This window comes from Thunnus albacares, chromosome 6 (assembly GCF_914725855.1).
Source record: "Thunnus albacares chromosome 6, fThuAlb1.1, whole genome shotgun sequence".
NCBI lineage: Eukaryota > Metazoa > Chordata > Actinopteri > Scombriformes > Scombridae > Thunnus > Thunnus albacares.
In genome coordinates, this window is record NC_058111.1 from 21,529,193 (window position 1) to 21,542,922 (window position 13,730).

Here is a 13,730-nt window from a genome sequence, read left to right on the forward strand (position 1 = left end):
TGACATAAGCAATTGTGTGTATCTGTGTGTATGAGTACAGAAGGAGTTCCGCATCCCAGCAGATCAGGGTATCGCAGGTCACGTGGCGACCACAGGTCAGATCCTGAACATTAAAGACGCTTACTCCCATCCTCTTTTCTACCGCGGTGTGGACGACAGCACCGGCTTCAGGACTCGAAACATCCTCTGCTTCCCCATCAAAGATGAGAACAACGGTAAGAACAGACACACTGCTTTAACTCCAACATTTTGATAATATCCACCAACAGTCAATTAGCTACCAAGTTTTAAAACAGGCAGAGAAATCACTCTTCTGTCTGTAATTGGAGGCGTCCAGTTGTCCCTGTAATGTCCGATAATGCAATAACTAGGTTACTGATAATGAAATAAAGACCAATATTGACTTTTCATTTCACTGATTCCACATTATCATCCTCTACAGTACATACCTACTCCTCCTTTTTCCTGTTAAAAACTAAGCTACTTTTCTACACAGGTGCTGTCCCAGAATAGCACAGAGAGATGTTACATCATATCCTTGTGCCTAAATGTTAGAGAGCACTTTGGAGATTCAACTATCTGTTCTATACTTACAGAAAACTCACTTTTTAACGGTGCCCCTGACTTCTTGGTGTGCCCAAGTAGAGAAACTTTAGATTTGTCTCTCTATAGAAAACTGAAGCTCAGACAGTTATGAGAGTTAAAATTCAGATCTTTTTATGCGCAATAAGGTGCAGCTACAGTGTGAAACAAATTTAAGCTAGCAGACCTATTTGATTCAATGTCTGTTCTGCACCTCTGACTGTTGCATTCTGTACCTCATTTTCCTGTCCTTGACTCTCATCTTCTTCTTTCCATTTTTCTTCATCATCAACTTTGTCTTGCTCGTCCATTTCTCTGTCCTGCCCTCGTTACCCTCCTCAACCCACTGCCTCCCTCAATGCCTCACCGTCCATTTCTCGCTCCTCTTCTCTCTCCATCTTTCTGTCTTTAAATCCCTCTCTTGCTCTCTCTCCTCTAGAGGTGATCGGTGTGGCTGAGTTGGTGAATAAAATGAATGGGCCATGGTTCAACCGCTTTGATGAGGATCTGGCCACAGCTTTCTCTATCTACTGTGGTATCAGCATTGCCCATGTAAGTCTCTTCTCCCACATTTACCTGCATACACTCTGGCTCGTTGTAAACCATCATTGATCATTAGCACGACTGCAAGCTTAAAAATTAAGCTTGCTTTTAAAGGTAGCTCATAATTTATTTCAATTTACCTTCATCCTCTTTGATTAATTTGGCTGCAAAGAAAGGCGCTTATAGTCTATCCATCATTAGGAGTATCTTACTCCTTAAAACAGAGTTGTAGGTCTGTACTTAGTGCTACTGAAAAGATCGATGTCTGTCTTGCAAAATGGGATCAGTTCAGTGGAAGCAAAATGCACAGTCAAGACAGAGTAGAGTAGAGCAAAAGTCTCAAGGGAAATTTAAAGCGATGTGGTCCATGATGGAACTGAGTAGCTTTTACTGTATGGTGTAGTGCTTAGGCATTGTAAGGCTGCAGCAAAGCCATTAACACACATTCAGCTGAACTACTCCATGGCGCTTACTGAGATGATGATGTAGACGTTTGTGATAATAATGCTGATCGGAGAAAGGATAAAGAGATTACAGATGACTTTTTCCAATACTTCATAAATCTATCAGCAATAACCTCAGTTCTGCTATACAACAGTCAAAATGTGAGTGATGATGTAATCAATAATTGACAGTTGTATGTTTGCAGAAACAGTATTGATAATGGCAGGTTTTCTGTATAAAAGATTTTACATAATGTGCCAGATAACATTATATTAATTTGAGGCACAGAAGTACAGCTGTGACGATGTTTTATTCAGCATTTCCGATTCACCTTCATACTAAGTACCTCTTGTAGAGTCTGACCTTTGAATGACTGCAGGTACTCGATAGTTTATCTACAAACTATAAAGATATTTGATTGGGAAAATAATTGCCTTCTAGGTAGCTCATAAATCATTTAAACATGACCAAATGCATTATTAATCACTGCTCACTGTGTGTGTATGCTGTGCGTTGTAAAGAGAAACTCCCTCATGCGCTGAAATGTTGGCAGCGTTCAGTTTGAGTTATATTGTTTTGTACAGTGGCCACAAGGCTTTGATAGTGGGAAAAGCCCTCTGAAAATTAGAGTACACTTCACAATCATGAATTTTGGATTTGATATTGAGATAAGATGATATGAGATGAACATATGCACATACAGAAGTATGTACCCAAGCAGATTTTGCAAAAATGGACTCAGCTGGATGACTGAAAATAGGCAGGAGGCAAAGTTTGGGACTGGTGCTGGGACTCAATTTTCTGGAACTGTTGTTACAAAAAACAGTTTACCTCACTTTAAAATCAATCTCCTTATGGGTGTGAAAGATCAAACACAATGTGAGCCCACAACAACAATCTTTGCAAGAGTCAAAAGGAAAAAAAAAAGAAAAACAAGAAAATGTTGGATTTTGTTCAAGGCCATGTTTCTCGGTGATGCTGAACCGTAACTCATCATGTGTCCATCTATGACAATAATAGTTGAAATACTCAGTAAAGTACATGTTTCTAACTGTTATATTGTCTTGTTTCTGTAGTCTCTGCTCTACAAGAAAGTCCATGAAGCTCAGTTCAGATCCCACCTGGCCAATGAAATGATGAAGTACCATATGAAGGTAAATCCATATTTGCACGTCTCAGTCACTCTCACTCACAGATGTATTGTTTTTAATGGCAACGTCAATATTATTTACTCAATATCATTCAGTATGTGTATGTTCCAGGTTTCAGAGGAAGAGGTGTCTAAGCTGCTGGTGACAGGCATCGAACCGGTGAAGGAGATCCACCCCTGCTTTGCCGAGTTCACGTACACGCCGCGCTCCCTGCCCGATGACACCACGCCCATGGTAAGGAAGAGGGGGAGGGGTGAGGAAGAGCAAAAGTGAGAAGAGAACAGAGCGGAAAAGACAAAAGAAAACACAAAATCATAACTGATGTAACCGATCCTGTTTGTGTGTGTTTGCAGTGCGTCCTCAGCATGTTTGAAGACATGGGTTTCATCAACACGTACAAGATCGACCTGCACACTCTCGCCAGGTCTGACAACTCCATTAATCCATGTACTGAATATAAGAGCCTGTGTGTGTATGTGTGTGTCCTTCACTATAGTGCTTCTGAGGTTGACTTTTTAAATTTCCATTTGTCCTATTTGACTATAAGACACAGAACCAAACCCTGGCAAGTGAGACATAAGCAGCTTTTTCATCTGACCAGATTTTGGTCAGGATTGATCAGTATAATGGAAAATTATAGTTCAAAATTATTCTTTTATCATAGATGGGTTAGCAACACTTCATCACCATAATGTAGCACTACATTAGATACTTTAGACTACATATGTCACTTGCGACATGTTGAGTTGTAGATAAACTGTTGTCTTGGTGACAGGTTCTGTCTGATGGTGAAGAAAGGCTACAGGGACCCTCCGTACCACAACTGGATGCACGCCTTCTCTGTCTCACACTTCTGCTACCTGCTCTACAAAAACCTAGGGCTGTCCAACTACCTCGAGTGAGTATACAACACTCTGCTCCTCTCGCTTTAACTTATAAAGACTTCAGGAATCTAATGTTGGCGTTGTTTATGTTGCTAAAATGATCCTACTGTCTTCTCTCATTTTAGGGATATAGAGCTTTTAGCTCTCTTTGTCTCCTGTATGTGCCATGACCTGGACCACCGTGGCACCAACAATTCTTTCCAAGTGGCCTCGGTGAGAGCACAGATATACTTTTGCCTTGTAAGAGGGCATACGATGAAGCATCAGGATTGATGCAAAGGGAGAAAAGAGAGAAGAATATATTAAAATAAATACAATAAACCTTCTGGACATGTAGAGTAGAGCAGTGCTGCACCTGCACTTTAAAAATGTAGAGTAAAAATTAACTTTTCGATGCTCATGATGGAGTACATCAGTAAGAACAAGGCTTTGTTTGTCAGCAATATCAGAGTCGGGTTGCATCTCTGCGTCTGTGGATTCGCCTCAATGAGACAAAAGATGTCATTGTGATTGGAAGCATGTTGCTCTGTTCCACTCTAATCATGTATAACCCTCCAGCACCTAAACGATACACACGCCAATTGTCTTTATGCGGCAAAGGTCGCTCATCATTTGTTCTGCTGTTTGAAGATTCATATTAGAGCCGACATGTACAGTTGAATAGGAGACCGTGTATTTTATTGGAGGATGTTGTTTCAATTTGAATCAATACGACATGTACACTAAAAGGATTGTGTTTCATTTTTCATTTCTCTGTCGATTTTTATTTTCAGCAATCTGTGCTGGCTGCTCTCTACAGCTCAGAGGGATCTGTGATGGAGGTAAACTCACAACCAGTTACATCACAGCGATGTGGGAGAGCTCACTGGAAACCTAACAAAGCTTTAACCATGTTTTCAGACAACATGGGAGATTTGTGCCTATATAAATCTTAATGCATATATAATAGTACACACTGTGTAGACTAAGAAAGTACAATTATTTCAGGTTATATTGGTTTCTGCCTTCATAATTGATGAACTTAACTATCTGTGAGTTATTAATATTGTTGTGTCCTAATACGACACCTAGTGGCCAAAATAAAACTTGAATTCCTTGCAGCAGTGGGAGGCAGTGGGTGGCATCTAAATTGCTTAGCTTTTTGCATTGCATCATGACTCAACAGCCTTTTTGAAGCACCCTTTTTAAATGTTTTCATACATTTACCATCGACAGAGACATCACTTTGCCCAGGCCATCGCCATTCTGAACACTCAAGGCTGCAACATCTTTGAGAAGTTCTCCAGGAAGGTGAGACATAAAATCTGACATGTACACATTACAGATGTCTTCATACTGTCTCGCTTTTAAATCCAATTTACTATATTCTGCTATCTGCTGTTTCTTAGGACTACCAGCGCATGCTGGATTTGATGAGAGACATCATTCTGGCTACAGACCTGGCTCACCACCTCCGCATTTTCAAGGACTTGCAGAAGATGGCTGATGGTATGTTATGTACCAGTAGCTCAGTATGCACAGCCGCATTACCAAAGATCTGTGCTTTTGCTTTTGACTCACAACCCTGAACAGGGTTTCTTAGTAAAATAGTAAATAGCTGCATTTCTGTCGAATTTTAATCCAAAGTGCTTTACAATTTACCTGTCATTCACCCACTCTCTCTCACACACACATGCACCGATAACAGCAAGCTACCATGCAAGGTGCTGGCATGACCATCGGGAGCAATTTGGGATTCAGTGTTTTGGGGTTCCTTTGTTTTCTCCTTTTCCTTTTCAAGTCAGGTAATTAGGGTTAGAAAAACCTGATTTCCCCAGACAAACCTTATAAAACACAGACATTTTTAACAGCATACTGTATTGTAAATTAAAAATTCACCATTTTGATAATTTTGTGATGATCTTTCTTGATTACAAGTAAACTCATATAGTGTATGTCCATTCTCTGGCTTAATAATCACCGACAAGTACATGGATTGTGTATTTATCGACCCATTTCCGCTGCAGGATGACTTGCTTCTTAGCCAGCGTGATTTATTTTGCAGAGTTCTGAGGTCAAACTTTCACTATTCATCAATGACATTCTTAATAATCCTCTACTTTTATTGGACTATTTACCCTTTTCAAGTTGCTTACTGCACTTTTATGTAATATAATTGGCTGTAACCTCCTGGCCAGTGGTTTGTCATGCCTGAATGCAACCAATTATAAGTTATCCTGAGTGGATGTCTCCTTAGTGGAATCAATTTTGAGCTGTTCAAGTAATTCAAGGACATTAAAAACCTCTCAATGAGTTAGCAACTGCTTCACACCATAGAGTGTGTACCTTGTCATTACCTTGGACATAAATCACTGAAGCAAACATTGAATAGAAACTATCTGGTGTCAAGATGCCATTAAAAATCATTTCCTTTAACCAAATACACATCCAGTTGTGGCAATCACTATCTATCAGCACATTGTGGCTGGACATCTACAGGACACTAAAACGCTATAAGTGACTACAATATAAAAATTATTTCAAATCAGTTTAACATCTCAGTCTGAAGTTTATATAGTGGTGGTGGGAAGTTCTTGTCTAGTGATTTAAGTAATAGTTATGCTCAGATCTTCAAAAAGCATCTATCTATAGTTTAAAAGAAACATACATGTTTGAAATGCTGTTTAGATAAAGAAGTAATTTGTTTGTGTGTGTGTGTGTGTGTGTGTGTGTGTGTGTACACGTGTGCTTCAGACGGATACGATCCAAAAAGCACAACCCACCGCTCCATGCTGCTGTGCCTGTTGATGACGTCATGTGACCTGTCAGACCAAACTAAGGGCTGGAAGACCACACGCAAGATTGCTGTCAGTTCAAATATATGAAGGCTTAAAAAGACTTAACTCTGATTTAATGGTTTGGCATATACTGTACATCCATTTGTGACCATATAAGGGAATATCAGGTTTACATTTTAGGGTGTAACAGCACTTACATAGATAGATATTTAGGTCATACTCCTGTAAACAGCCTCATATGGAGTTTGTGCTACAGTTTAAACAAATATACATTGCATTAAATCATGTAAATGTACTACACTGGTATTACAATTAGCCTTGTAAGGCAACATAAATGTTAATATTAATCTTAGTAATGAGAATGAGGTACATGTTACAGTAATAGAAGCAATAGTTGTAATTATGGCTTCTGCTCCAGATATTTAAATCAGCTTCTGGAGAGTCCAAACAAGATCAGAAATGTTTGACATGATGTTAATAGTTTCAGACAATACAGGCACTGTTCCTGTTAGTTGACATGCAGTAGAAAGAAGCAGACGACAGGAGCTGCTAGCGCTACGTTACAGCAGCTCAGCAATACATTCCTAAAGATTTAGGAGCTCCTGGTGACTATACAGTAAAAGTGACCCATTTCTAGGACAATAGAGATTATGAGATGTTTAGCTGTAAATAGGAAACAACCTTTCAGTCTATATTTCACGATACTCAATGAACTGCACTCCATTATAGGATTATGTTTAATCTTGGTCTGCCCCCTTTTTAATACCAAACCCCTGACCCTTGTCCTAAATCCAACACCCTAAATCTCCAAACACCTAACACCTACAGCAAATGCAATATAATCCTCCTTCCCAAAATTGAAAACACATTTCTGTTTAATCCAGGGGAGGAAATTATGGTACAGTTTCTTTATTAGGTCTCAGTTGGTACATTTTTTTCATTGGCCAGAATACACAAGGGCAATAATATAAAAAAAATTTTTTGATCTTTAATGGAATGCCATTTAATCTCAGATTACAGCGTTGACATGATTCAGCATAGTCCCATAAATAATTTCAGATATGAGCAACTCTCCCCTGAAGCCAAAAACTCAGACTTTAATGCACTAGTGATGCATGAGTGTCTAACCTGAGGCTTAGTGGCTTGTGATATTTTATTTTTAAATCGGTTTATGCTCATTTTAGAGTTAAATTACTTTCAAATTCAAACTTCTAACCTGACACCTGGTTCCCAAAAATGTCAGAGTTTATATCTCAGTCATTAAAGGAGTATTCCAGTTTAATGCTTGTTGCTTAATACTTTAGACATGTGACGTGATTGGTCACATCACATAAATGTAAATGTAACTATGAATATGAAACTATGTGAACAGTAACAGATGTCCGTCTCTGTGTATCAACAGGAGCTGATTTATAAAGAGTTCTTCTCTCAAGGAGATCTGGTATGTGTCATTGTGTACCGGCTGTTAAATGAAATGTGAAATTATTCAGCAAGTGGAGGAAGTCTGTGTCATTTTACACAATAGTGAACTCATTACTCATGTCTGTCTGTATCGTGTGTGTGTGTGTGTGTGTGTGTGTGTGTGTGCAGGAAAAAGCCATGGGGAACAGACCCAGTGAGATGATGGACAGAGAGAAAGCGTACATCCCAGAGCTACAGATCAGCTTCATGGAACATATCGCCATGCCCATTTACAAGTGCGTACCGAAAGCTGATACATCACATCCTCTCAACCCTGGATCCTTTAAACACAGATCACTTTGTGACTACGATTGTAATCAGTCCCCACATGAAAAGCATTACACGCAGACAAACAAATTTAATTTAGCATATTGCTACCCAGTTGAAAATAGTCAAGGAGGAATCTCACAAAAATATAGAACTGAATTTACATTTTATTCCGCATATTTTGTTTTTAATTATTTAAAGTTGTTTTAATCTTTTTTTTTTTCATATTAAAAATGGATCATGCAACTAATAATGTGATGTAATGAGAAACCCATAGAGACCCAACTCTACAGTTCCCCTCATCTGTAGAGAACTGGCAACTTTGATTTGTTTGATTCAGTCTCATCAGTGTCGTTTCCAGTGGCAGCAGTCTGCTGTTGTCAGCGCGAAAGCTCTGATAAAGCTCACTGTACGCTACCTCCCCAGCACCAATTGGCAGACAGACAAAATTTGTGACTAGCTGGTGAACATAGTGGAGTATTTAGCAGCTAAAGAGACAGATATTTCCCTCAGGAGTTGGCAGAGAGCAAAACAGAGCAAAAAGGAGCGTGAATATGACTCACATTAGTCAGATGGCACATGACTCCAAATGAAAGCTAATGTTGCTCAGTGTCTGCTGGATGTGTAAATAGGCAACTGTCTTCCAACAAGTTCACCATATTGACTTTATAGTGTGATAATATGTCTTATTAATATGTCTGTACTGCTGTGTTAAAAGTAGATATGATATAACATACTTGAAAATAAGACATGCAAGACATTACATTAGAATAACTGAAGTCCAAAGAATATGTAATGAAATTATCATCTACACCTTTTTATTTAGGACTGAAAAAAATCAGCAAATTCCCAAACTGGGACAATGAAAATCCTCTTATGTAAAATAATCATGCAGAAGCCTCACTTCACAAAGTACGCTATTACAATAATAAACAGGGTCATCTTTAATTCATGTGCCACCACTTCCCTCTGTTCTGTCAGGCTGCTATCTGAACTGTTTCCTGGGGCCACTGAGCTGTACGAGAGAGTGGCGGCAAATCGAGAGCAGTGGACCAAAGTGTCCCACAAGTTCACCATCCGGGGGTTGCCTAGCAACAACAGCCTAGACTTCCTGGACCAGGAATATGAGCTACTGCAGTCCCAGGGCGCTTTCGGGAGTGACGACCACTGCCTCAACGGTTGCCTTGATGATGCCGAAGGAGGGAAGGGTCAGTGACAACAGCGGCCTGTCGACGATTCCTGAAGTTTTCTGTGGTCCAATAAGAGGCTGAGGATACCTTTTTAGCGACCTAAGAGGGAGGGGGTCTCTCTCTGCTGTCAATCACTTAGATGCTTAGCAGCCATGCAGAATGAACAGGACAAAGTTTCACACTGATTGAATCCGACAAGTGATTTGAAACAAGTGGATCCATCTGAGCCGGTTCAGTGATTAGATGCTACTTGTTGCTTGTGTCTCCAGTTCAGGAAAGCAGAAGGTGGTGACTTTATCTTTTTCAGCAGCTACACTGGAAAAATAAGTTTTTACCACAAGTCACAAGTTCATTCATACAGTACTGATCCTGATTAATGTTGTAAAAACACACACACACACACACACACACACACTGACACACATTATGTACATGCACATTGTGTTTAGACACACAAGACAGGAAAAAAAAACTATTCATTCTTATGGAAAAGACTACTTCAACATGTAACAGTGAGATAAGTGCTATACTTTGAGTAAAATGTTTCATAATAGCTTATATTGATTTAAATGGCTTAGCTTTGTTCACACACAAGCAGCTGCCATAGTCCCTCACCTGATGCTTATGAATGCATGCTATATGGACACCTCATGTATTATTCCTTTTATCTGCGTCAGTGTTGATTTCTCCATGGCTAACAAATTAATGCAGTCCATTTTTATACCATCAGAAAAGGTTTTTGTATTCAGCTCTTCAAAGTATATATTTAATTCATCCATGACCATGTAGTTGTAGAAGAGAGCATTTGTTTATTTGCTCAGACAACATTTTAACTTTCATGTGATCATCAATTCACTTTTCCTCATTTTGGGGGATTTAAGGGACAATTTGACAATCACTGATCACTTGCAGAGTCACAGATCCCTGGCCATAACACCCCCACTCCATGTAGAAAACATTAAAAAAAACACACACACACCTTGTGCATCTACACCTCACACAAAGCCCACTCATGACATAAAACCCATCCTCAATTTATTTTTCCTGCCATCTCTTGCAATTTTCAACCTTACTTTTGAGTTAATTGATTTCCTCATAAAAACACTTTAGATAGAGAGCAACCGAAGCCCTTTAAAAGATCCGTCTCATCTGTTGTGTAAATGTGCCAGAGTAGAGCGTGTTATATGGAGTGTGTCATTGAGTGTGTCATATGGATCTGCCTTATTGCGCATCTTTGCTGCCTTTCTTAGAGCTTTTAATATATGGAAATTGAAATAAAGAGTCTGTTTAGTATGTATGTTGTATATTTGTTATAGACATAGTTTGAGTATCAATGTGTTGACTGAATGATCACCATGCCCAGAAGATGTATATTTGTGAAATACCTATGTGAAGACCTCAGATGTCATGTCTTTTCACTCCTTTCTAGTTTAAGTTATCTATACAGCCACCAGTGGACGTTACAGGCAGACACATTTTATGTTAGTTCTCAATGCACCCGGAAATTATTTTTTAAAAAAGGGACTAAAGATGTAGCCATCATAGAAATGACTCTTTCCTGAAAGCATCAACAGTTGTTGTATCCCAAAGGAAATTAGAATGAAGTTCTCAGATTGTGCCTCGTTTTGGGACCGTGGGGTTTTGTGTTAAAATATGCCATATTCAGTTTTACCTTATTTTAAATAGGAAATGCTGCGGTGTTAGTGTAAGATGACCACTGAATAGTTAGATGATGCTAAACTCTCTGTAATGGACAAAAATGTACGTAGGCTGCATGTTGACGGGGGAGAGTTAGTGAGCGAATGAGTGGATGGACGTGTGGGTGTGTAGATAAGAGCGAGAGAGAGAACGGAGTGGAGGTAGTTGGATTAAGATCAAGAGACAAATGTTTGGTATAACCAGTCTTCACAAAGCTGGCTACACCAAACAAACAAACCTCAAGTGATCTGCTAGAGTCTCTTCAATCGTTTGCCCTCTTGTGCAGCCCTGATAATGACAGCGAAGGTAGATGAAAGCAAAAATATTGCAATCAGAGGATTTAAATATATATTTTTTCTTTGAGAGTGTCTCATGAGGGTGCATTAGAGAGGAAGGTTAATTGGTTGGCCAAAGCGGATTGATGTATGTGTTACCTACATTGGGATATGCATTAGCACGACTGGATGAAATCGTTTGATCTGCCTTGGTCTGAATATTTTCTACTGTAAAGTTTTCAAATGGCATACAGATGTGTTTGTAGAAGAGCATCTCTCTCTCTCTCTCTCAAAGGCTCTTTCTCTCACACGTGGTTTCCCATTTTTGTTGTTTTTAAGCCACTATTTCATATGTACCTGCCTTTTTCATGTGCAATATGAAGTGTCTGCCTCTGTGATGTTGCATAGATTCCTATGTAAATACCTATGCCTCTTGTTAAATTATTACTTTAGGTCTGAGGTCCCAAAGGCATTCCAGAGTTAGATTGTGATGTTACCACTGAAAAAAAATCAGCGGACTAATCCTGAAATGCTTCAGAGAGTTCAGACCTAGGACGGTTTTCTATTCTGAGTGTGTATCTGTCCCTTTATGTTTGTTTTAGAAAGTCATGGCTGTATGTGCCAAGCAAACATTTTCTACTTCCTGGCCGAGCTGCAAAGAGAAAAACAGGCACACCTCCAAACATTTTTTCATTCTCTAATGTTGGAGGAGTGACGACTAGGGCTGACTTCATGTAAAACTTTACCGCCGGTTCTGAAACGGTTCTGCGGCTCATCCAGGAAGTACAAACCCAATCTATTTCCCCATCATCACAGAGCAGCGGGACTCTAACCTGTGATGTAATGTCATTGTAATGATCACCTGTGACATAATTGTTAAAAAGTGGCAAAAGTATAATTGCTGTAAATATCAAAGTTTTGAAAGAAAATGTTACTTGATTGTCTGTCATTATTACAATGGGAAGTATTTCAATTCTGTAATGTATTTAAAGTGGTTGCATCTTGTTCTCTCTCTTTTTTTTTCATTTTTGAACAACTCCAAGCTTAGACTTTTAGACAGAGGCGATGAAAGGAAACTATATGTGTATTTAAGATATACATATGATACACTACCACAAATAAGAACCCAATCTAATCTGAAATGTATAAATGATACTTATAACTGAGGACTAAACCCAGTCATCTGTTAATTATTTGTTTTGTTGAGTTCTGAGTGCTGGTGGTCTCGTTCTTCTTCAGCTGTAATGAACAAGGACATTTTAGAGAAGAAGACAAATGGATGAAATTTAGATTTTTTTTTTTTTTCTTTCTTGGAATAAATCTGGTGAAAAGCGTCTTGACTGCTTTCTCTAAATGTGCACCACACAGCATTCACTGAAAACCCACCATGAAATTTTACTTGGTTGCCTAGAAACAGCTCTGGAGCTGTGTACTTAGATCAGGTGACACAGGGCTCTGTGACACTGATTTAGTCATCATAGTGGCATCTGCCTTGATCCCATCAGCCGTCCGACATGCTGATGCTGTATAAGCATGGCCAAGTTAACACACTGGGGGCCCCGGGGGCAAAAATCTACTACGTGCTGCTACTCACTCCTTCAAACAGCAACCAGCACTGTCTCCTCTCTCTACACTCTGCATGTACTTGAAGTAAAAATATCAAAACTTCCTTGTACAATATCTACAGCTTTTATTAGTCTGAGGCTCCAGTGAAGGCATGCCCAAATTATATTTTGTTAAGAGCTCCAGAAAGCACCAAACTGCTGCCTGATTTGATTTAACAGAAATTTGTTTTGGGAATATGCATCATTTAATTTAATATAATTTAATTTGATGAGGGTAAAATTCGTAGGCTCTTCAGTTGATAGTGTGTTTAAAATGGTGTTTTTTCACAGATACTTTGGATTTAATCAATTTACTCCCTACTAAATAAAGCACGACGAACTTTGCTGAAAACAGAATATATTACAGTTATGAGGGTGAGAAATTCAAAGTTAGGTAAGCCATGACATTTGAAAGCATCAAATTTGACATCGCAATCAAAATCTGATTGGAGGTATTTCAGTTTGTAAGAAAACATATGAATTATATGTGGCAGTAACACTTGATTTTTGAATTTGAGAAGAGGAAAAGTATAAATAAATCTTTGAGTTCATCAGGGTGCATACCACATCAGTAAAAACACCAAATAATGCAGTCACAACAGAATTTGACCATCTCATTTAAAAATTCAACAGCAATTTAATTTCCACCTAAAAGCAGATGACCTCCCAGACATACCGTTACATAACGCTTATGTGCCAAAAGCTGCAGCTGAACACACATCACATCACATCACATTACAGCCCAATAACAACACAATAACGTCTGTTTGAATTAATATGGAACAAAAACAAGACTCATAACAAGACATGAAGTAAATTGCAGTGGTGGACTTCACACCAGCAAATTATATGAC

The 13,730-nt window shown here is 38.9% G+C and overlaps 1 protein-coding gene across 2 annotated transcripts in view; it reads left to right on the forward strand.

The window, feature by feature from the left end:
- LOC122983717 (cGMP-dependent 3',5'-cyclic phosphodiesterase) overlaps positions 1-12,606 on the forward strand; it is a 169,056-nt gene extending 156,450 nt beyond the window's left edge. For both annotated transcript variants that reach the window (XM_044353745.1, XM_044353746.1), the window contains exons 18-31: positions 41-215; positions 1,022-1,134; positions 2,646-2,723; positions 2,832-2,954; positions 3,074-3,144; positions 3,496-3,618; positions 3,730-3,817; positions 4,378-4,425; positions 4,820-4,894; positions 4,993-5,092; positions 6,338-6,450; positions 7,784-7,822; positions 7,972-8,078; positions 9,091-12,606. In XM_044353745.1, coding sequence (XP_044209680.1) covers positions 41-215; positions 1,022-1,134; positions 2,646-2,723; positions 2,832-2,954; positions 3,074-3,144; positions 3,496-3,618; positions 3,730-3,817; positions 4,378-4,425; positions 4,820-4,894; positions 4,993-5,092; positions 6,338-6,450; positions 7,784-7,822; positions 7,972-8,078; positions 9,091-9,325 — 1,488 coding nt within the window. In that variant the 3' untranslated portion in view covers positions 9,326-12,606. The remainder of the gene's footprint in view (positions 1-40; positions 216-1,021; positions 1,135-2,645; positions 2,724-2,831; positions 2,955-3,073; positions 3,145-3,495; positions 3,619-3,729; positions 3,818-4,377; positions 4,426-4,819; positions 4,895-4,992; positions 5,093-6,337; positions 6,451-7,783; positions 7,823-7,971; positions 8,079-9,090) is intronic.
- The last annotated feature ends 1,124 nt before the right edge of the window (positions 12,607-13,730 follow it).